At 38.5% G+C, this 25,626-nt stretch overlaps 1 protein-coding gene across 1 annotated transcript in view; it reads right to left on the bottom strand.

Moving 5' to 3' along the window:
- LOC308060176 (dynein axonemal heavy chain 5-like) overlaps nucleotides 1–25,626 on the bottom strand; it is a 177,840-nt gene that overhangs the window by 23,614 nt on the left and 128,600 nt on the right. The window contains exons 63-70 of the mRNA XM_080378560.1: nucleotides 24,815–24,985; nucleotides 24,008–24,386; nucleotides 22,619–22,890; nucleotides 20,803–20,967; nucleotides 16,101–16,368; nucleotides 11,355–11,476; nucleotides 9,768–10,115; nucleotides 3,593–3,781 (exon numbers count right to left, since the gene is read on the bottom strand). Of these exons, the coding sequence (XP_080234686.1) occupies nucleotides 3,593–3,781; nucleotides 9,768–10,115; nucleotides 11,355–11,476; nucleotides 16,101–16,368; nucleotides 20,803–20,967; nucleotides 22,619–22,890; nucleotides 24,008–24,386; nucleotides 24,815–24,985 (1,914 nt within the window). The remainder of the gene's footprint in view (nucleotides 1–3,592; nucleotides 3,782–9,767; nucleotides 10,116–11,354; nucleotides 11,477–16,100; nucleotides 16,369–20,802; nucleotides 20,968–22,618; nucleotides 22,891–24,007; nucleotides 24,387–24,814; nucleotides 24,986–25,626) is intronic.

The following is a 25,626-nucleotide window of genomic DNA, read 5'->3' as shown; positions in this document are numbered from 1 at the left end:
TTGTTTCCTAAATTTTTGGTTCCTTTTCTCCACTGATAGTATCCCTATAACTGGATTTCCAAATATAACCATGTCGTGGCCTTACTGCAGCACAATATTCTTCTAAAAGCAAACCCAAGCTGCACTGCTAGGACTAATGAATGTTTTTCTTTTTACTGCTCTTACCCAATGAGGCCTGCATAAGAACTCTGTCTGACACATTCGCTCACTCTCTTACAATTTAGTATATTAGTTTTGTTTCAGGATTGTTAAACTGATCTTGTAGGTAATAATGTCCTGAATGACCAAACGTTGACTTAAATTGACAAACAACAGAACTCATCTCATTCCTTTTTTTTTTTTTTTTTCAGACATCACAGGAAGTAATTACATAATCCATTTCACTCCTTAGACTTGCAAGCTTAATTTTATTTGCTTATTATATTGTAGCTTCTGCTAAATTCTGTTGCTTCTTCCCTCAGAGAACATCTAAATTTTCCCTTCTTTTCTGCTCTGACTAGTGAAATTTTTAACTACATGTTAATGAACATAATCTTTTTTTTTTGTTCTTTTGGTATTTTAGACATTCTTGTTTGGTCAGTTTATGCAAACTTTCCTTTAAAAATTTAGGTTGCTTTACAGCTTACTCCCGCCATCTCAGCCCTTTCTAAAATGTTGAGTTCAGACGGGAAACACATTTGATATATATTTTTTTGCTTACTGTGTAGAGGTGGCCACACTCCTGGCCCATAAACAACTGCACCAAAGAGGTGGTGCTGGGCACTAATAGCAGAAAAGGGGAATGCCCCTCCAACAAAGAAAGCACTGGTAAATATCCAAATGAATTCTAAAGTCTACAGAATGAGATAAAGGGTAAATCCATTAGGGAAGGAGGAAGGAAATATTGAAGAATCAGGAACTTCAAGAAATAATGCCAAATCTCATAACACTGCAGAAGTAAAATCTGAAGTTCCAGTACAGATGAGACTGCCAAAGGGATGTACAGAGGAACACACTATTACCAACAATAAATGTTGGAAAAATGTTGGACTGAAGAAACAGCATGTAAATAGAGGGTGTGATTAATCAAAAAGAAATGCAATTCACAAATCAAGATGTACAGAGCCTGAGAAAACTAGAAACCACCATGAACAGGTGGTATCTACACTTATTGCTAAGAAAATGAAACAAACTTACATCCTGAGTGTAGAATACATTTACAAGAAATACACAGGGAAAAAGTAGATCCAACACGACACCCTCTGACTGTTCCTGTACGAATGAAAGGGGGGAGAGGGACACGACGACAGACAGATGTGAGGGGCATGGTGAGCAAGACAATGCTAAAGTATTAATATGGAATATTGGTTTGTCCTGTACAAATATGAATCTCCTCACTTGAATCTTAAGAGACCAGCTGTCAAGCAAATTGAAGCAAAAGAGGTTTCCTTGAAGCTCAAAGAAGTCAGAGAAGTGGTACAGAAGCAAAGAACTATCTAATTGTGAGCATCTTTACAAAGATGATTGCTCATAACAAGATAAAAACCTGCATGTATGATTGGCAGATCATGAGAAAAGATAATAGCTTGTCATATACTACTGGATGATGAGAATGAAACTGCAATGAAAACAGCTGTTGGTGATTTTTTTATACAGTCACATGGAAAAGTATGTATTGTACCCAAATACAGCAGTAAAAGAGAGACAAGTTAAAAGTGCAGGGTGGAACTTCTGAAATAAACCCTCCAGACTCTTTGTCCTTAACTACAGTTCTTGTCTCCAACACTCAGACACTCAAGGAAGCGACTGAAAACAGTAGGCCTACTCTATCTGTATTTTGAATGGATAACCTGAGTGAATAAACCTAGAAGGAATGAGACTGAATGAGACCAAGATTAAATAGAAGAAATGCCAGAGAAAAATAGTATTTATTCAAACCATTTAGAAGGGAAATTCGGATTAAACAAGTGTGTGTGCATTTTATAAGACTAAAAGGCATGGCACAAATTTCCCAGGGGTAAAACCTGAGAACAAGAATACCCTCTGGTTACAATATAAAATGCAGTATTATTGATGTCTTCTGAGTATTACAAATTCTTCAGTGGGAAAAATGTTGGTAGTTTAACAAGGGAATGAAGAAATATTCCTTTGGAGGATTTAGCAAATATACTGAAAAAATTAGCTCAATACACATATTACAAATATGGCAGAACCATATATGCTACCCAGACATTCAGTATTCTATTGCTATTGCAATTTGAAAAAAAAATTGTAAGGAGGTGTATAAAACTAGAAGAAATGTTCCATGAAAAATCTTTACTGTGATAGGAGGGATTAGGGAAAAGGACTGAGAACAATCCAAGGTGCAGACTATAGGTGTAGATCCAAGGTGTAAAGCATTAAATATACTAAATTAGTAATTAAGTGTTATTTATTATTATACTTACTATATTTATTTTTATTTGCTATTTCTAAATTTATTTATGATTAAATAGTAATGCGAAAACTAGAAAACTGGCTCTATTCCAAATAAAATTCTACAAACAAATTAATTCTATACTTTCACTGGGAATCACTCAAAAAACAGGTGAACAAAAAAAAAAAAAAAAAAAAGACACAAGCAAAGAGGGATGGAAAAATAACTATATAGAGAAGGCTGTTAGGAAACCTCACCAAAAAAAGTTGCACATTGTAAGTAGCTTGCCAAGAAGGGAATGAAAAGAGAAGTTCTGAGCTGAATTATGACAGTACAGAAGAGGCTATCTATACAAGACATATTCAATCTGAAATGAATAGTAGAAAAGGAGACAGGAAATATTGCCAGGACCCCAAGACAACTAGTTATAACCTAAGTGGACACTCTAGGTTGTCCGGTGAAAAAAATAAAGTATAACATAACAAGCTGCAATACTGCATACTGGGCACTCTGCAAGCTTGGACTGCAACCACGGAGAAAAAAGCAATATAGGTGCAGAACAGAACTATTATTTAAAATTAATAAAATCATGGAAATTAGGGGTTTTCAACAGTTACTGCTCATGAAACACATGGCAAGACACTTGATCCTACTTACAAACTGATGCAAGAGTGCTTTATACTGGACTTTTCTAAATGGCATTTTCTATTATGAGACTGTTAATAAAAAAGGCAAGAAAATATTGACAAATACATTTGTTATGACCCAAACTCCAAAAAATCCGGGGCATGAAAAGGTTGGTGATAAAATCCATTATTCATAATGGTGGTATCATATTAAGAGTAGGTAAATTGAAAGCTGTAACCACTATAAGATCACTGGTCCTTCAGAAAAAGGCACCAGTGTCCTTCAATAAACTAAGGAGGGCAAGAACTTTCTGAAGTCTCTAATATCTGTTCTGAGTTAAGGTGACTAATTAAGTAGACTATAGCATTTGAAATATGTGTTTCCGATGTAGGAATATTTTACACGATAAACCAAAACAGACTTATAAACACTATGCATAATTTTAAAAGCTTTTTAAAACATGTGCCAGTTAAATTTAAGGAGCACAATAAAACTCACTAAACACATACACACATACATACATACATACATACATACATAAAACATCTGTATCTATAAAGCAGCATATACCTCATGAGGGTTATAATCTGGAGGTAACTTCTCTAGCATCTCATCAGCAAGGCGCTGTACTACTGCTTCTCGGGTTTCCCCTCCTCCAATGCTGCTGTCTTTGGGCTGGATGCTTACTATTGTACTTAATGTCTCGTTAGCCAGGTTAGTTTGGTAAGTGATATCTGCGTTAGGGTGAAGTCCAAATACCTTAAAATAAAAGAGAAAAAAAATTTGTGATCTTCCTTCTAATATTATATCCATGAAAGAAAGCATTTAAATGGATAAACAAGGAGGAAACCCCTCAGCTCTATAAAACAATAGATATAACTAGGTACAGTGGAAGTACACACATTTAAGTGGCCAAGGACCAAGCCCAAATTACACAAAAACATTTACATAGGTTGCATATACAACAGCATTTTCATTCATATGAGTGGGGATTTTTTAAACTGATCTGATTATCTTTGCATAGCACACTTTGGATCATGCTGTGAAGTGCTGTCAAGGGGTACAACCCGATTACTTTCCAGTGGTTCAGACTAGACCTTGTTAGAAGCACGTCAGATGTGGACACTGACCCCTCACCACTTTGTCTCTACAGATATATTGCTGTTTTATCAGCTCAAGTAGATGCCCCTAATAATCAGACCAGTTACCTTTTCTAACACATTTTGTTTTACTTAGTCTCAGGCTTATAAGGCATGCAGCACAGTGAAGAAAACACTGCCCATATTCAAAGTACCTAAATATTTTATGACCAGTGATATATTTAGGATATTTTATGGTTTAGCTATTTTTGGTTTAAGTCTCCCACTCCTTACTTCTCCTTCTTCTGAAATTGAATTATTTTATTTAAGATACAGCTAGTACAGAATTACTGTAAAACCGCCCTTTGTCTGAATTATAATAGCTTTCTCAGAAATTTCCACTGAAATATCAGTAAGTCTATAATAGTCAGGTTGACAGCTGCAACTCTTCTCCACGAGGAATTGTACTGTCTTATTTCACAAGTCTTCATTTAATTATAGCTATTAACTATCTCTTACAAACTTTGAATCACTGATCCAATGAGGAAGCCTTGCCCTCAAACTGAGCACCAAAGCCAAGCAATCTTCCACTTCTCATTTTCCATGTTTTCATATTTTACTTTAGATTTGGTATATTAGAAAAAGACACTTCTAGTAACCAATATTTGCACACTCTGAGGACAAAATAAAAGGGATCATATGTTATATTGTTACACTTGCAAATGTAGACACTCAGAGACAAGGGATGTAAGTGACTGCATCTGTGCCAAAGCCAGTGAAGCTGCACTGACTTACACCACTTTAGGATCTGATCCTTACAACAGCACAAAGAACACAGTATAGACATAATACTCTGTGTCAGAGAAGATGTAACTATAACTAGCATGGAATTAGATTCCAAGTAGGATTTAACATGTTTTTACACATAGTAGTTTACTTAAACACCATATTTAGAGCTGTAAAAAGTGAAAATATCAATGCACTTTCTTACACTCATATTCTATATGGAATGAAATACACACTTGATGATACACTCTTCTGCTTTTGCTCTTGCACTATAAGGGCTTGTTTGGTTTTACTCTAGCAGATATTGTGGCAATGCTACAGCCCAAGTTAGAAACATGAAAAAACCCCACTATTGTGAATGTAAATTGCAGTGCTAGTCTAAGGGCTAACTGCAAAACCAGTGGAATATTACCAAACATATGGATGTCAACTCTGGTCCTATGTTTTATGCAATTGATGCATGAAAGAATTAAGAATAAAGAAGCTAGAGCAGTAAAGCAGTGGGTGGACCAGTGTCCTGGATGTCCTGTATATTAATCAAGAAGCTGAATCTTATTCTTTTTGATCCAAATTCACTGGGAATTTTAATTAAAAAGCAGATGTTGGATCCTGTCTTTCAGGGTCTTTATTAGCCTGATAAATCTTCAAAACCAATTACTAAAGCTCTATACCCCTCTGAAATCAAAGTCATTTTCAAAGGGATTGCTGAGTGTGGCAAGTTGACCCTGGCTGGAGGCCAGGTGCCCACCAAAGCCGCTCTGTCACTCCCCTCCTCGACTGGACAAAGGAGAGAAAATGCAACAAAAGGCTTGGGGGGTCGAGATAGGGACAAGGAAAGATTACTCACAAATTACTGTCACAGGTAAAACAGGCTTGGGGGAAAATAATTGAACTTATTACCAATCAAATCAGAGTAGGATAATGAGAAATAAAACCAAACCTTAAAACCACCTTCCCCTCACCCTTCCGTTCTTCCCAGGCTTAACTTCACTTGTAATTTTCTCTACCTCCTCCTCTTCAGCAGCACAGGGGGACAGGGAATGGGAGTTGTGGTCAGTTCATCACACTTTGTTTCTGCCACTCCTTCTTCCCCTCAGGGGGAGGATTCCTCACACTCTTCCCCTGGTCCAGCGTGGGGTACCTCCCATGGGACACAGTCCTCCATGAACTTCTCCAACATCAGTCCTTCCCACAGGCTGAAGTTCTTCATGAATTGCTCCAGTGTGGGTCCCTTACATGGGGTGCAGCCCTTCAGGCACAGACTGCTGCAGAGTGGGTCCCCCATGGGGTCACAAGTCCTGCCAGCAAACCTGCTGCAGCCTGGGCTCCTCTCTCCATGGGGCCACAGCTCCTGCCAGGACCCTGCTCCAGTGTGGGCCCCCCAGGGGATCACAGACTCCTTTGGGCAAACACCTGCTCTGGCATGGGGTCCTCCATGGGCTGCAGGTGGATATGTGCTCCACCGTGGACCCCCATAGGCTGCAGGGGGACAGCCTGCCTCACCAGGGTCTTCACCTGGGGCTGCAGGGGAATGTCTGCCCTGGCACCTGGAGCAGCTCCTCCCCCTCCTTCTGCATTGACTTTGGTATCTGCAGAGTTGTTTCTCTCACATATTCTCACTCCTCTCTTGGGCTAAAGTTGCCATTGCACAGTTTTTTCCTCCACCACCTTATGGCATCCCAGAGGTGCTACCACTGTCATTGATGGACTCGGTCTTGGCCAGTGATGGGTCCATCCTGGAGCCAGATGGCATTGGCTTTATTGGACATACTAGGAAGCTTCTAGCAGCTTCTCACAGAAGCCACCCCTGTAACCCCCTCACTATCAAAACCTCGTCATGCAAACCCAGTATGCTGAGTTCAACAGCCCTCTTCAGAGGTCAAGTGTTTATTCTGATTAGAGGTTGAAATTTCATCAAAAGAGCAAGGATACAACAATCAAACTTATTCAGTCTTTCTTTCTTAACCAGAAATGGAAAGGGGAGGAAACAAAGATGCACTGTTTTGACTAGCACAATATCCTTTGTAAAATGAAGTAGACTGGGAGATTAAAAGGTCAAAAGGTCTGCATGAGCAATTTTGACAGATTTTGGAATGACAAAAGAAAGTCCTAACCTGTGAAAATGTGAAGGAGAAAAAGGTGTTTGCATTCCTGGACTTGATCATATTTACATAAAAGTCAAAGGTAAAATTCCCCTATATCAAACCATACATACAGATTTTTTACAGGCATAAAAATACTCGAAAATATATATTGCAGCATTGTGAAATAGGTTCCCAAGCACTTAGAAAAGCAGATCAATGAAAGTAGCACCTGCAATCTGATAGTCAAGGTTCATACGTTGATAGGAACCACTTTGTGAGCTGGGCTCAGATGGATCCCAGTGGTGCATTATCACGGCTGCATTTACCCTTACTTGGAAAAGGTACACCGTTGCCAGCACAAATACACTTGCATTCTGCTTTCACTACCTTCAGAGATTCAAAACTTTGCAAATTTGTTTGATGATCTTGGAATCTTCTTACCCTCTCAGCCAGATCATCAGTAAGAAAAAAACACATTTTTTTCTGTTCAGTCCCATCTATTTAATTTTAATAGAACTTACTTGCAAAGGCTTTTATCAACTTAATAGCAACGAGACAGAAATCCAGAGCATTCACTTCTACTTCAATTTTAACTTCATCACATGTGCCTGTACTAGAGGGAGGAGAAAGTTGTAATCTTCCAGTTACTGTGATCACTGCAGTATACACACATCAGGTCATGTAAAAGTGATTGCAGCCAGGAGCTACCCTGCACCCTACCCCATCAATTCATGGCAACATCCTGATCTTCCTGTTGTCAAAAAGGAATGATCTCCCACTTATAACTTGCAAAATGAGACCATATAACTTTTCTATTTTCATTTCTTCTCAGTTTGCATGTCTGCTCAGTCCCATACGGAATTGCAAAATCACAAAACAGTTTCATTTGGAAGGGACCTCTGAGGGTCATCTAATCCAAACCACCTGCTCAAGCAGGGTCAGCTATAGCAGGCTGTCCAGCACAAATATCCACGGGGGATTTTAGGATCTACAAAGATCAAGACTCCACAACCTCTCTGGGCATCCTCTTCCAGTGCTTGACCAACTTCACTGTAAAAAAGTGTTCTCTTGTTGTCAGGTGGAATTTGCTATTGTTAGGAGGTTCCATCTTTACACCCTCCGAGCAGCTATTTATATACATTGATAAGAACCCACCTGAGCCTCCTCTTCACTAAAGGCTAAAGAGTCACAGCTCTCTCAGCCTTCCCTCATATGGCAGATGTGTCACACTACGATACTTACCTAAGCCACACTTTGACAGATTGTCCATGAAGCTGTTATGGAAGATAGTGTCAAAGGCCTTACTAAAGTTGACGTAAAAGAACATCCACTGCTCTCCCCTCATCCACCAAGCCAGTCACCTCATTGTAGAAGGCTGATAGGTTAGATAAGCATTTCTTCTTCACAAATCCATGCTGGCTACTCTCAATCACCTGCTTGTCCTTGTCCTTCCTATGTTTGGAAATGTTTTGAAAGAGGATTTTCTTTAGCACCTTCCCAGGAACAGAGGCTGACCAGCCTGTAGTTCCCCAGATCCTTCTTCTTCTGTTCTTGAAGACTGGAGTGATATTTGCTAGCTTCCATTCTTCAGGAACCTCTTTCAATCACCATGACTATTTAAAAGTAATTGGAAGTGACCTGACAGTGACATCAGCCAGCTCCCTCAGCACCCATGAGTGCAACCCATCATGACTTACATATGTTCAATTTGTTTACATGTACGTATACCATGAACTTACGTGTGTTCAGTTGGTTTAAATGCTCCCTAACCTGGTCCTCTTCCACCAGGGGCGAGTTCCTTGTTCTAGACTTTTTGTATTAGGGGCCTGGGATTTTTGGAGGCCACTTTGACTGGTAAGAACTAAGGCAAAGAAGGCACTGAGCATTTTCAATTTCTCACTAGTTCTCCTGCCCCATTTTGCAAGTGACCCACATTTTCCCGAGCCATCTTTGTGCTCTTGCTTGTAAAACCCTTTCTTCTTGCCCTTCACATTCCTTGATAGATTCAACTCCACTTTGGCCTTGACTTTCCTAACCCTATCCCTGCAAAATCAAACAGTAGCTGCTCTGTACTCTCGCTGGGTCACTTGCCCCTGCTTTCACCTCTTGTACACTTCCTTTTTATGTCTGAACTCAGTTACGAGCTTCTTGTTCATCCATTCAGGCCTCCTGCTGCCTTTGATTTCCTGATTGTTAGGGTGGATCTTTCCTGAGCTTGGAGGAGGTGATCCCTGTTCTCCTGGACCACTATTCTCTCCAGAGCCAAATCCCATGGGATTCTCCCAAGCCTTAAAGAAACCTCTGAACAGGTTGAAATCTACTCTCATGAAATCCAGGGCTGTGGTCCTGCTTTTTGCCATACTGTCTCCTCTTAAATCCTGAGCTCCATCATTGGTCACTGCAGTCAAGGCTGCCTCTGGATATCACATCCCTGATCAGTCCTTCCTTGCTCATAAGTATCAGGTCAAGTCAAGCACCTTTCTTTGTTGGCTCCTCAGTTACCTGTGCCAGGAATTTGTCATTAATGCACTCGAGAAATCTCCTAGACTGCTTGAATCCTACTATATCACCCTTCTAGCAGATAATCAGCGATGTTAAAGTCCTCGATGAGGACCAGGACCTGTGAATGTGAGACTTCTTCCAACCGTTTGAAGAAGGCCTCGTTTACCTCTTCCCCATCAGCAGACCTACACTGGATACCCACTATAGCAGGTCTGCCTGCTAATCTTGACATATGCATTCCTGGCTCTTTATTTATCTGACAAAAGCTCCCTTTAATATACTGAAATATTTTACCTCAGGTGTATCAATCACTGGCAGTTGTTCTATGTACTGGAGATAGTCTTCAACTGTTTTCCCTTTTGGAATAACATAATCTTTGTAGAAACAAAATTTTTCACTAAACATATGCTCTCCAAACCACACTCTTGCATATGTATTCAGCAGTGCTTTGTCAAGATCATCAGTTACACGGCCACCATACTGTACTTCTCCAAGCATATAGCGAACACAGCTCCAGTTCACTCCACGTTTAATGTCCATGTCATCCAAATGGTTCTGAACAAATTGCACACTGGCTGCAAAGTCTGCCTGATTAAATTCATAAGGAATATTCCAGCCCAGCGGACCAAACTTTCGTCTTTCCTGTAAAATAGATGGAGTTAAAGATAAAAGTCTGATGGATAGTAATTGTGAACTAAATATTAAGTGCAGAAGAATACATGAAACATGCTAAGAATGCAATAGTCCAGCCAGGGCTACTTTTTGCCAACTTTAAAAAAAATATTCTCTTAACACACAAGACCAACTGCTTGATTAATTATCTAGGAGTTAAATATATCTTCATTTATCATCATCAGTAGAAAGATATGAGCAAAGAATAAGAATATTAACAATTTCACAAAGAAAAAATCCTCTTTTTTAAGTGCAGTGAATCTGTGAGTCCAGAACTATAGGTTTTGAATTTCAAAGATGAAGATACTCTTTTAGGAAAGGATGTCCAAACTCACCAGCCACGATCATCATCTGTGGTCCTCAGATGGTATGGTATGGACTCAGTATATTTGTACCACTGATGTCTCTGCATGGTGCAGATGCAAGTACCAAAAGCTGCTTTTTACTGAATCATTTACAGATATGGCTGGCAGTACGTAGTTATTGGGGCAACATCTGGTACTTAAACATTCTTAATTTCTACCAAGAAAGAAGCAATAGGCCAAAGACAAGCATACCACAGGCTTCTATTGGACTGCAATGTATCAGTGCATGGATGCCACAGAGTTAAATTTTAACTAGGCACCAAATATAAACTAAGAATACTGCAAAATCTATCAATAGAATGATAAAAAGTTGTGGTTAATCCATAAAGCACTTTCCTTAATGGAACTCCTGAAAGGCAAGACACAAAACCATCTTCCACCTTCATTTCCTCCTACGGGTTTCAGTGCAGGAAGGATTTATATTCACCCTCTTATCCCTTCTCATCTTGAAAGCAGCAGTTTTAAGACTATGGTTTTCCAACCCAAGCTGTAAATTTCTTTAATGTGCTTTTATGATTTAAAATATTAGTGAAAAACAGTTAGTTGAAAGACATATCACACAGCCATTCCCCAAGACTTTAACAGAAGAGTACATTAATTGATCATTGGTTGACTGTTCATTTTTGCTTTGAAATACCATCCCTGTTAGAGGTACAAGATCAACATGAGCAGAGTTGAAAGTTCTAAGACAGTTGCAGTAATAGAGGGCTGTTATTTTCTTTCTTATTTTCCTTGCATTAATTTACCAACAAGGAACTAACATTTAAACATGTTTTTCATTTAATAACACAGTGCATTGATAAACGAAATATGGCTTTATGACAGAAGAAATGCATTTTTAAACCTGAACAGTTGAGTGAAGAAATGCTACAGCATATAGCAATGGTTTCCACTGTGGCATGTTGCTCACTTCTAGGTGATCCTGAGTAACAGCTGAGTATGTTCGTTTTAAGCCAGCTTTCATACCTACAAAGTAAGTATAAAAATGTAATATACAAGGGAAAAAGTGTATGGAACGCATAAGACCAAGTTCCGTTAAGCAGAATTCTCTATTCCAATTTACAGTATCATCTTATTTATAGCTTCAAATAATCTCTCTGAATCAATTATCTGTTCAGCTGGTCATAGCAGGCAAACTTCAATTATGTTTTGTTTCAGGTAGATGACACACCGAACTAGGTTCAGGAGTCTGGAAGGAATTACAATTAAGCAATCGTTTTCTAAATGTTACCAATAACAACTGAAATATAAACGTAACTATTCAGCAACTATATGGCAATCAAAAAGGCACCTAACATCATATGAAATATATCACTGGATAACCAATAGTTTGTGTTTCAGTATTTACATATAAAATGAGATTTTAGTTCTACTGAAGACAATTTTATTTAGATTTCATCCCTATAACAATCTCAAAATTCTGTATGCAGCTTCTCAAACTATCGTACAGGCATCAAGATGATGAGACGAGAACCTAAATTCACAGTGGAAGTACTCATGCTTGGGGAGGTTGGTTTTAGCACGGACATTTCATATCCCAGGAACACCTTTAGGCAGGTAATACTGATACAATCTCAGCTTCCACAGAATACATAAGCCCCACTACACCCAGATGCTTTCAGGCAGCACTACTGAAGCATCATCTGCCTTTGGCAGAAAACACCAAGCATGAGTTACTGACACCAGGTCACTCATGTTATCTTCCACCTAAGCAGCTTAATGCAAGTCTAAAAAGACAAATTCCAAGTGCAGTTAATAGATTGTCCAAGTCCTCATACATGCTATAACACAATAAAAGCCCTTTTGCTTCTTTCTTATTTCACAAAAATACTGTAGAACAATATTCAAACAAATAGCTTTTCAAAATACTATAAGGGAATCATAAGAGTTCTAAAATCAAGAAATAGTAATTAAACAAAAGTCCCTTATCACATTGTTCTACCAATGTGGCGGGAGAGTCAGAAAACTAAAACTTTATATTTCATCCTGACTTAAATTGTTACACCAGGCATATTTCTATTAATAAATGCAAGTCATAAATTGGCTATAACCTGACTTATAGAGTGTTAGCATTTAAATGATAAAGAGAGGGTCACAGTACAAGAGATGTTGAGCACTGAAGTAAGAGGACAGGAGAAGAGAAAGAAGTAAGACATTTTAACAGTAGACTAACTGCTTTTTAGAGTATATACGCTGAAACATAATGTCTTTCACAAGATCAGACATTTTGTAGACATCTTACTAGTATCCAAAGGAAGATAAATACTGAAATAAGAGGTTTAAATGACTGAGGCATTAAATATGACCTTGGATAAAAATTCTCAGCTCCTACTGACTTCATTAACTGAAATCAGTGGTAACGTATATATATATAAATGAAGGGTAAGTTAATGTATTACACAGTTAGTTAAATATGAGGGAGTTAAAAGCCAAAATAAGTGTCAGGCTTGAAGACCTTCTCCCATAGTTCAAAATACAAAAGTAACCTTCCGTCATCATACATAATGAGTAGATAGAAGGCAGGGCAGGAAGTTGTTTCTATAAATTTGTAAAGGACATCTGCAGGTAGCAGCATAGTTTGGGTAAGAGAGAGACATTCAACAGCAGGAGAACAACAGGTCAGAGACTACTTAGAAAAGCTGGATGTTTTCTTATCACACAGAATAACACCAAATAGTTGAGGTTGGAAGGGACCTCTGGAGGTCACCTTGTGCAATACGGCTTCTCAAAACAGGGTCAGCTAGAGCTGGCTGCTCAGCAGCTTGTCCCTGTGGGTTTTGAGGATGGAGTCTACAAACTGACTGGACAAGCTGTTCCAGTATTTGACCACACTCACTGTGGGTTAAGTTTTTTCTGATGCTGAAGTGGAATTTCCTGGATTTCCATTTGTGTCCATCACCTCTCTTTCTGTCACTTGGTACCACTGAGAAAAGTCATGCTGTTTTCTTTACTCACTCCCATCACATAGTTTATGCATTCATAAGATACCCCTTCTCTCCTCAATGTTAAACAATCATAGCTTTCTCAGCCTCTCCTCATAATTCATATTCTCCAATCCCTTTGGTATCTTTTTGGCCTCTCACTGGACTCATTCTGTCCATGTCTTTCTTGCACTGGGGAGGTCAGACTTGGACCATCACTTCAAATGCTTTCTCACCATGGCTGAGTAGAGAAGAATCACCTCCCTCAATCTGCTAGAAACGTTCTTCCTAATGCAGTTGAGGGTGTTGCAGACCATTTTTTCCTCCAAGGGCATATTTCTGGCTTGTGTTCTACTTGGTTTCCATCAGGAAGCTCAGGTCCTTTTCTGCAAAGCTACTTTACAGCTGGTCAACTCCATCACGTATGGGTGCGTGAGGTTCTTTCTCCACAGAGGGAGTACTTGGCATTTCCCTATGTTGAAGTTCAGTACACTCCTGTCAGACCATTTCTCCAGCCTGTGAAACTCCAACTGAACAACAACATGACCTTCTGGTCTGGCCCGTTCTTCCCACTTTTTATCAACTATAAACTTGCTGAGAGTTTCCCATCATCCAGGTTGTTAGTGAAAAATTTAATCACTGCTGGTGCCAGTATTGCCCCCTCAGGTACATCACTGCTGATTGCTCTCCAGCTGGATTTGTGCAGCTGACCACAACTCTTTAAGCCTGGGAGTTCAAACAATTTTCAGTCCATCTCACTGCCCACTTCTGTAATGCCTACTTCATCAGTATGTCCCTTAGAATGTATTGGAGGGCTGTGTCAGAAGACTTCTTCAAGTCAAGATAGACAATACTCTCCCTTCATCCACTAAACTAATCATCGTATTGTAGAAGGCTAGCAGGCTGGTTACTAGGCTCAAAGAATAGCAAGTAATCAGTGGCTTAAGATATCCTAGCAGCCAAAATAAAAGCTTGGATAAGGAGACAAAAGGCAAAACAAACAAATTTGCGGACAATACTAAATTGAAGTGTGTGGCTGACATACTAAGAGGCAGAGCATCAGTCCAGAGGGATCTAGAGAGAGCTAAAGACTTGGCAAACAAAACCTGCATGAAGATCAACAAGAAATGCAAAGTTCTGCACCTGCAGCACAATATCCCCCTGCATTTTCATAAGCTGAGATCTGCTAGCTGAGATCTACTGGTAAGCATTTCAGGGTCACCACAGAAGCCAGGCTGACTATAAGCTAAAATTGCACTATTCTTGCAAATAAGGCAATCCAGATAGTGGGCTACCTTAGAAGAAGCACAACCAACAGATTGAAGGAAGTTCTTATCACTTTCCAATTAGCACTGATCAGGCTTCCCCTCAGATATATTGTCCACATTTGGCACACAAGGGAGGTGTGGAGAAACTGGATGGGGCAATAAAGGTGATCAAATACTGAGTGTACGTGACTTACAAAGATAGGACAAAAAGACCGAGTTTGTTTAGTCTGTTGAAGAGCAAACTGTGGTATGCAAAAAAACAGCTTAGATGGTGAATACTGAAAAGCAGCAGAAAATTGCATGCATCAATGAGGGATGGTGGCTGTCCAAAATGAAATTTGAAACTCTCAAGGACAAACCTGCTACTTGCTAACTGCAAATGGTACAGGCTGCAAAAACTGAAACATCCTGAATCCTCCAATTTAATACAGAAACATGAGTCAGAACTGCCAATTAGGATGCTTGATCACACATTATGCTTCTGCACATAGACTACTTAGGTTAGGAAAACTGAGGGCTTAGAGACCCAGAAAGTACAAGATGAACACCCTAGCTTGAGGAAACATCCTGGAAGTTGGGAAAGATCCTGAAGGAAAGATCCTGGAGGCAAATGGCAAGGGGTGCCGGGGGATCTAGGCCAGTAACATCCAAGACTGGTAGCTGCAAGCAGCTGCACAATATGAAACCGTCAGGACCTTCTGCCCAACCTTCCTGGACCAGCATCGATCTCTCCAATGGGAAAGGAAGTCAAGATGAAATGAATGTAATACAGGAGGCTGGGAGTATGAGACGGTGAGTGTGTAAAACAAGCAAGTAACATAAAAGCCCTAATCTCATCAGTTCTTATGTAACCCCCAGTATTCAGATTCACTATGGGTTGTTTTTTACTGTCTTGCCTGTGACAGAGTCTAAAGGTTGATTCAGTAACAGCTAACAAATATTGAAGGACGATTACAAAGATGCTGGGGTCAGTTTCCTGTCAACAGTGCCAGATGACATAACAAGAAGCAACTGCCACAGCTACATCCTGCAGCTTGGGAGGTTGAGGTTGGGTGTTCAGAGCACAGGATCGGTCCCCCTCTGCATCCTTGGACAGGGTCAACCGGACAGAAAGAAAAGAGTGATGGGGTGTGCTAAGCTTAAGAAAGGACCACTGACCTGGCATTCTCCACAGGTTCTACATAAACAACAAAATCACTATCAATTTCTGTTACAAAAATAAACAATATCCATTTTCTCCCCAAAAGAGTCATGCTTTACACATCACAAGACTGATTTACACAGTGCTGTATTTAGCTAATGAAACAACAGAGAATAAAAAATGAAACACTGCACAGAGTATAGTGATACAGTGGGAGGGGGAAAAACAAGCCCTTAACTCAAAAAAGCATGGTTTCCTACCTTGAGGGGGTTCATTAGTAAATTTGATAGAGGACTGTAAAAGATTGATAGGAAACTCTGGGTGAGCCTCTGTAGTGATCCAGGTCCTGAAACTTTCATTCATAGATTCTGTTGTTGCAATGGTGTCCATTAATTCACTAAGAAACTCCAAGCCAAGGTGGCAGTTCTGTAGAAGGAGCCATCCTCCATCTTGCATGCATTGATTTAGCAGGCGCCTTGCATGGACTTCCTGGCCCTGACCCATTGAAATGGCACAACAAGGAATGTTCTGGAAGGAAAAAAAGAAAGTTTCTTTTATACATGGTTCTTTAGGATGATTATACGTGTGATGTATTGCTTCCGTAGGTCCATGTGTAAAACCACTAATATCAATGGAGAGTGGCTATATTAAAACAGGGTAAATGAAAACCACAAAACCCTCCAAAACTACACCCACTGGACATAATCTGTTTTTGCAGATCTGACAGAGTCAATGGGATTAGACAACTGAAACATTTTTCCTTCCTTTTCCTCACTTTCCGAAATAAAGCTGGACATACAGACAACAACATAGCTGCCTGGCTATCCTTTTTCCTATGATGTAGACTACCTTGAGGCAGATGAATATTAAGACTCCACATCATAATTAATGCACTGAGTAAAGCCAACAATTTTGGTGTCTTTTTACTGTCTGAACATACTTATTTCATCTAACAGAGAATGTCAAGGAAGCAGGCAGGACAGGAAAGATTGGTTCCCACTAAGTCATTCTTTAGCAAACATCCTGTATTGTTAATTGTCAGCGGTGGAGCCACTGATTCAGAGGATTCTAGTTTGATGATATGCTAACTCTAGACAGTTTTCTAGCTGTTAGTTTTCTGGATTCAGAATAACACTCAAACACAAACACAAGAATTCTGGCAATTTATAGAATCTTTCCTCCAAAAGCCATGGGAGAAGATAGTCAGTTGTTCAGAAAAACAGAAGATGATACAAACTCTCACAAGGGGATCTGAAAAAGACAACCTGACTAGGTTGCGGTGAGGACCATACAAGTCTGTAAGTAACGTGCAGGCAGACCCCTACCGCCTTGTTGTCCTTACTACCCTTGTTCTTGTTAAGTAGGTAGTCCCCTGGCTTAGGTTGGCTGCCTGAGTCCTACCAGGGAAAACCAGAATTATCAAATCTAGTTGAGCATATTATTCTATACACATGTTGAGAGCAAGGGAATTGATGAAAAGACTTAAGTTTCATGGACATTTTTATGTTCAAGACCTATAGCTCAGTATCCCTCATGCCGTAAGCAATGAACTGCATAAAGACTTATCCATCTGGGCCTATCTTCAGCTGGCTGAGAGCTGCAAAGGCTCATTCTCAGTTTTCCTGCTACTGGGACTCTCACACTGTGAAACCAAAAGGAAGTCATTCACTCCTAAACAGTGTGGATGAGGCTGCCCTACTTTTGCAGGATAAAAAGGTGAAGCGTATGGACACAAGCTGTGCTGGGTCATTTGGCCTTGGGGTCAGAGAACACGCTCTAACCTGATTTTACTGAACAGTATAAATACAGCTGCTGTATATGATCTCCACATCCTGGCAAAAGATTTAAGGAGAAGAGAATGCCAAAGATAAGAAAGCAGGTAAATCCATCTCTCGGGTCAGTAAAACCTGAAACTGCAGCTACAAGAAGCAAAGCTAAATAGCCTGTGAAGTTGGCTATGTGCTGGAGCAGCAAAAACTTTGCCTTTTCTAAGATGTATCCTAGTTAGCATGCCCGCAAGTCAAAGACTATGACTACCCCTGCAGAGTGCATAAATATTCAGCCGGTTCATTATTCCCTAACAAAGCATCTGCTCATAATTTGCTCTTTCAGCAATGTTACCTCTCAAATGTACAATCATGAAAGGTTATGGAAACATGAAGACAAGGAAAAAATATTTTTCACTATGGATTTTTCTCATTTTACTCCTTCTGAAAGAACTCTATCAAAATGCCTGCACGCAGAATGTTTCTCTCAGTAATGATTCATACCAATGTCTCTGTGACATCTTAATACATTGCAATCCAGATGCAAACACTATCATTTTAGTCACTGGAGTGGCCCTGACAGTTCTGTTGAAGGTTCCATGCATCATTCCCTGAAAGAAGCTATCTCTACAATAACAAAAATATCTGGGTTTCATGAAGTCAAAGCACTAGGGATAATGAACTTCATTTTAATTCAGAAAGTGAAAATTTCCTCCATCTTCAAGTGAAAGTAAAGGGGGCAGCTTGCTTAATTTATAAACAAGGTTATAAAGCTCAGTAGTCACAGATACCGTTTCCATTTCTTTAGGAGAAGGCTATCTGAATAGCTAAATTTTAGAGTGAAAAATGAATTCTGGTCACAAATTTGAACATTTCCAACTGCAGATAATTGGTTTATATCGTTAATATCATACTTAGAGGTACCATCAGTATTGACAATCCATTTTAAGACTACAAATCATGCCTGTAAAAGGGAAATCACTGAAAAACATGCCAAGCATGTCTTTTGGAAATTTTCTATCATTAAGAGAAAAAAAAACCCAAACAATAAATAGGATGCTTTGGACGTACAGAATCACATATATACCAAGATCAGACCCTCAGTGCAGCTAATCACGGCACTACCAAATAGACCTAAGGTTTATACTGGAAAAAAGCAGAGAAAGACAGGAACTAAGTACAATTTGTTGACAAACTAGCAAAATAAACACAAAGCTTTCTTGTAAATGTTTCTGAAAACTATAAATGATTTCAAGATGCATTTTTAAAAAGCTAGAGAACTACTCAAGTGCTCCTCCAGTCCTACAATCTTAATATAGATTTTTACTTCAAAAAGATCTGTTTGTAGTTTGATTTGCAGAATCTGGATGCCTTTTGTAAATTTCAATGGTTTCTATATACTGTGTGGCAAGATCCTTACTTCAAGAGATCAGACAAATACTTTACAGTTAACTTTACATTTGCAGTTGATATTATAGTTGAAAATCAGGTTTATGACAGCCTAGCTGATGTTGCCTTGTTCACAAACCATTTGTGAGTAAACAAGGCAAACTCTTCAGCTCTTTTGCAACCTCACTTTCTATTATGCTATACATGTTTCCTTGACGCATGAAAGCATATTAAAACTGCCCTCTGCAATATACTTTCAGAATGACAGCAAAAAAATGCTGTTTTTTAACAGTCACAATTACAGAGCACCCTCTACCTCCCAGCACTTCCCCAGACAGGCTAAGGTCTTGATCAAGATTTGACAGAATGGGAGAGCATTTTGTTCCACTCCTTGCAAGAGTTACTCTAAGTTACCAGCTGACTTCAAGAGACTCTGTTAGGTTAGCATCCTTCATCCCTTTACATGGTCAATTGGACAGAAATACTCAACTCCTTGATGCAAGTCAGAATTAAGTCTCAATTGTGTGTTCTGAATTGCTTTCAAAGGAGCCACTCTTCACTGATTACAGAAACTAACTCATATTTGAGACAGAGTAAGTACCTATCTAGGAGTCCATTTCACAGGATACATACACTGAACAGCCAAACAGGTGAGTGAAAACATCATCACAAAGCTGACACTCCATTTTTGTTCATACCACAGGCCATGAAAACAGGAATCCAATCACAACCACCTAATGTGTTTACCTGGACTTGAAAAGGGACTGAAAGAAATTGCTCATTTCTAGTCTGTAAATATTCTTGCAGTTAATTTCAGATCTTCTACAAAGTTTTTCCTCATACCTTTTGAAAAGGCAATAGAATAAATTGTGAATAGGAATAAAACTGTTCTTCCAATGCATTGCTTTAAAGAAACCTAAAAATTCTGCTTGCCCAACTGCCATCCTTCCCTCTCCCTGTGTCTGTACATTGGCTGACTATCTGGCTGCACACTTTCAGGTGACAAGGATCACATCAAAAACTTCAGACTTAAGATTCCTAAGTTTAAACATTCAAGTGAGAGTGATATCATAATTTAAGCACTCTTTACCACAGTCAGACAAATAAAATAAGAGTCCTGATTTTCCAAGAACACACATTTGAACTTCCCAGTTAATAAGGTAAAGAGATTTGTGGGTGCTTTTGCACGTAAATTTTACTTAGTGCATACCCTAAATCCTGCACCTTTAAATGAAGATGTATTTTAACAGGGAGGAAAATTTATGGAGATCTAATGTGAATAACTTATTTGTTTTAGGAAAATTATACTTGCATCTATATTATGTGAACTGTAAAACATAAAGCACATAGTGCCTTAAAGTGATGCTGTGCTGTAAGAAATGTTGAACGTCTCCATCAAATGAACTGTGTGAATGGTAGGCTCTTCAAATTAATTTCTCTTGTCACCATATTTATGATTTTTTTCTGCAAGTGAATGTGATGCAGTGCAAACCACAGGTATCGCTTTGTTCTTTTATATATATATATATATATATATATCATATACTTTCACTAAGTAATGGACTATCACAGTCTGCTGGATAAAGACAGAGGGCTCACTGGAATCAAACAATGGGAAAATGCAGGAATGTAGTATTTCCATTTCCTCAGTAAACGCATTTTGGTTACTGGTCCAAAATTAACTTCCAGAGAACACTGTTAAATATCATCATTCAAGTTTCTATAAAATGTAGAAATACTGTTTCTAGTTCAAAGGATATTTTAAAATGTTTTTATCAGCTCTAGCAAACTCAGTTTAGGAGGATACCTTTGATTTTGCAAGACGTTCTATATTTTCAGTGGGGTCAGACCCCATTGATAAAAAGCATGTCAAAGGTGTTCGACAGTCACTTTCTGTCCACATTGCTTCCATTTCAAGAATAAATCCTTCTGCATATTTCCCTCCAAGAGATTCTGCAATGTAGTGTCGAGCCTAAAAAAAAACGAGTTACCAGAAATATCTACCTTTTCTTTTTTTTTTATTTAGCATTAATCACTGATGTGAAATTAACCAACATGAAATTTGGACTTTCTAAACTTTCATTTTTAACTTTGGTGTAACAAAAGTTACAGTCCACAGGAGGCAACCATTGAAATTGTCAGACAGCAAGGTTAAACACAGAAAAGAAAGAATTCTGCTCACACAACAGCCATCCTGTGAACATTTTTGCTAGAGGATGCTAAATGTTTTCTTTTGAAGAACTAAATAAATCCATGCAGAATAGATCCCCTGTCAGCTCTGAAGACAGCCCAGATATTGCCCCTAAATTACTGACTGCTAAAGCTTGGTGGATAGCCAAATAAAAGAGTTTCTTTACACCACCGGCATTCTTAGCTCCTCTAAGCATATACTGTTGACACTGTCTCTTACAGCATAGCAGATTAGATAGATCTTTCATCTGACCCAGTTACAATCTTCCATATATTTGTTGGAACTTCAAACAAATTCTCCTGTCCAGCATGTATCCAATTCAAGTCCCTTATGCTGAATATCTATTTCTACAAAACATAAACACAGCTCAGACTTTATCTTTAAAGGTCAAACTTTCCCTATGCTTCTATTGTCCTCTTTTCACAGACATTTTCTAAAAGGACTTCTAAAGCTATCCTGCTGCATGAAATGTTTTTTTGACTGACATGATTTTCCAATCGTGTAAACTACTAGCACAGATTCTGAGGCATGTATTACAGAAAGAAGCACCTAGGAACAAGGTGGACTGAGGAAAAAACCAATTCCAGAAAAAATAACTTAATCATCCACTATTAAGCATAACTTCCGCCCTATTGAAGAAAGGTAAAATTTTGTAACACTTAGGGAAACACGGTGGGGAAAGATGAGATAAATGCTAACAAATAGGATCCCCTCTTTCCTCAAAAATTACAGTTTTTGAAACCACCTTCAGAGGCGTTCTTTCTCGAAGATGGTTGTGCAAGACAATAAGAGTGTTGATAAATGTCAAAAGTGCTACTTTCCAGTGTAGGTAAAGACAAAAAAAAAAAAAAAAAAGTGAAAAGAGGATCCTCATAGATGCATACATCTATTTTAGACTTACATAGAGAAGAAAAATCCAAATACCACAGGCTGTGGAGAAACTGCTAGTCTACTGCAGTTTCTTTTACGATATATGCCACAAGACAGTTTTAATTATTAATTCCTCAGCATGGAGGGTAAGTAAACAGTTTATCTGTTATTTTAGTGCACCAGTCATCAAAATGAACTGTTCTCTTTCCACTTCCTCTGTGAAAAATAGGGATGTATCTTCTGATTCACCGGGAGAATGCAACTGCTTTACAAGTCTCATGACTCCACTTTAGAAATGCCACACACAGAAAAAAAAGTATTCTTACAGCTCCAACAATTTATTCCATGTCTTGCAATGCACTTTCTAATTTCTTGCAATTACATAAACTAATATTTCTTTCACATGTATTTATTATAAGGATTTCAATATCTGATTTTCAAAATAGCTCACTGAAACAAATACTACAGTAAAAACAAATTCAGAGAACAGAAGTTTGGTACTAGCAGTTCTATAGGAGATGGATGCCACATGGCATAAACATTGTATAAAAGTATATCTTACTTGGGCAACAGTATGATCAGGGCACCAGCTACGGACAAGGAGCAGTTTACGGAATTGATCCAGTAAGCTGTCATATCCATCAGGAATAACAGCTTTTTCAGGTGCTGCTTCATCAAACCAAGCTTTCCAGGACTTCTCATTCCTAACAACTTGCACCAGTAGTTGGTTAAAAGGGTTCAGGCTAGATAACTGCACAAGATTGAGCCATGTCATGTCAAGGATCCACTTCTTTGGTTTTGGTTCCACAGAATTCAGATCCAAATTGGCACCTCCTACAAAGTGAAAAGAATTATAGAGGAAAACAACTACTGTTAAGTAGAAAAATTACAACTAATATAAAATACTTATTTCTATAATTTAGGGAGTAAAAATCTTTGTGAACCAGGACATGGAGACCTAAAATTTGCAAGGAAGAATCATTTAACAAAAATCTATTGAGGCAGTGGTCTCAGTGCCTTCCAAACCTGATATCCCAGTATTTTTTTGCACTTTTTCTCCATCTGTAAAGCTGGAATACAACTTGCCTAATAAAATAAAAGGCTACTCAAACCCAAGTCTTCAGACCAGATGTAGAAAGGACCTATGGTTAGTCCCAGTCTCTCTTCACCTAGACTACACAATAAGAAAGCAAATTTGCATTCATTTCCAGGACTGTGCAACTCCAATAGCCTCTTAGCTCAAGCACCACAGCATTCCCGTTTGCACCTCTAACAAAGCTGAGTTACAGCTGAACATGAAATCAGTGTTTGCAAAACAGAGATACCTGGATGGCAAGTACCTGACTCTACTTACTTCAGTACCTGATTGCACCTGTGTATCTTGGAGACAGTGGGGTCCACTCCCATTGAGTTTTACAAACCATGCTAAAATTTTTCTTTGTCATAGTGTTTGAGTAGTGACATGCAGTGGTGGCATAATGCAATGCAATATAACAATGTTTTACAACACATAACAGATTTCCACTTTTCATACTGACACTTAAATTCAGTACAGAGTCTTCATGCATTCACATCCCTGATCATCAGCCATCAAAAGAGATTTTGTTGACTGTTTCCAACCTCAAAGACATAGGTATGTGGTAACATGAAAGAGGCATGCAGAAGAAAACTACAGGGTGTCTTACAAAGTAATGGACTTTTTTACCTGTTTTGCTATGTAAAACAGTTAAATAACTTCATCTAAGCATTATTTTGATAATAAATAATCTAATATTGCTCTTGTTTTGGAAAATTTGTCTCTTAATTCCTTCTTGGGCTATATATGCTTTCATTCACCAGTGAAAAAACATTAGATCCACTGGATACAACGTATTGTTAATGCAAGCACAGCAAAATCTGAATTAGGCAATTCACAGACATATGTAAACAGGAATATTTTAAAAGAAGTTACCTTTGATCAGTGTCTCAAACTCAGTGTGTGAAATTTTCTTGGCCTGCAAGTCAATCTTCAGTGCCAGAAGCAATGTAAACAGGAATCTGTGATTTTCATACAGCCCTCGAACTGTGTACTTGAAGACTTCATAGGTGAGATGCTCGATTACATATACTATCCTTTTTGCTGTGATTTGAGATTTCTGAGATCTTTCCACTGACAGGTCAAAAATGCCAAGGAACTGCCGTAAGGATGTTTGGTACATGACATTAACCAAGCTCATTTCCACAATTAGGAAATAAAGGATGCTTCCACGACCAGCAACAGGCCGATACTCTTCACGTGCAGTATTGATTTTCACCTCTGTCTCTGCTGCTATGTTTAATTTTTCACTGACCTTAAAATTAATGGAAAAGACCATGAAGATTAAGTCATGTCACTTGTGATTTATACAGCACAAGCAAAAAGGAAAGGTCTTGATTAAGATCACAATGGTATTTTTAGTCAAGCTTTGCTTCTCTCTGTCAGTTTTTCAACACAGACATTGTGTCTTCATGTTTTCAAACACCAAGCACAATGTGATTTGATTCCAAATTACACCTGCAATGTACACCTGGAATATAAATTAGTAGCCAGGTAAGAGTTTAATTTTCCAACATTTCATGAAGAAACAATGATAGTACTTCTACTATTTATTTGTTAAGAAGTCAGATGTTATATAGTGGCTCTGAACGGATAAAAAAACAAAACCATTTAAAAAATCTGTCTACAAATGATGTTTAGATTACAATTACAAAATGTATCTGCAATGCATTCAAAATTCACCTCTTCTGCTGTTGTTTTCGTGATTCTTAGGACTTCTATCAGGGACTCATCTTCAACCAAAGAGCCCTCTGTACTGGTTAGACGGCAGAGTAGATTATCTTCAAGCTCCTGCATTTTCCTCTTGTTAGATGTCACTTCTTCCATCAGTTTGACTCTTTCTGCCTCCAGTTCCTATATTCAGAAATTTTCCTTAGAATAGTTAAGATTAATTCAAAGAAATATTCCTTATAATGACACAGAAAACATCTGATTTCATGCATGATAGATTTCAGGCTTTGTTGGTTTTTCCTCTAAAATACAGAAATACTATATACTAAAGTGATTTATATGTATATTGTATTTATTTGATTAATGAAGCATACTGGGAAGTGAAAACACACCAGAATGACCAGGAAAAGCTTGCTCATAGTAAGATGCACAAAACACTAAAGCTTATTTCCAATGGGAAGTGATAAAAGCCACATTACATTAAGTACTTAAAATTAAATTAGACAAAGGACTGAGAGATGAATTGTATGGATTAATTTTACATTGTTAGGGAAGTTGAATGGATGACCTTTTCCATTTCTAATTTCTGTGATTTTGTGACTTTGCAAGATACACTACTGCTTGTAACACAGGAAATGTTAAAATTATTATCTATGTCATATCAAATTTTTAAGCTATTTCTACAAGACAGACAATGGCAAGGGAACAATGACAGACAACTCAACACAATGCCAGGTAAAATGAAGCATCTGTACTGCACAGTCCAACACAGCTCAGGTATACCTTTGCTGGCTAACTTTATTTAATCAATCAAGTCAAACTTG

This window comes from Falco punctatus (genome assembly GCF_963210335.1).
Source record: "Falco punctatus genome assembly, chromosome: 3".
Lineage (NCBI taxonomy): Eukaryota > Metazoa > Chordata > Aves > Falconiformes > Falconidae > Falco > Falco punctatus.
The sequence above is the reverse complement of the archived record's forward strand: the minus strand, read 5'-3'. Positions and strand labels throughout refer to the sequence as shown.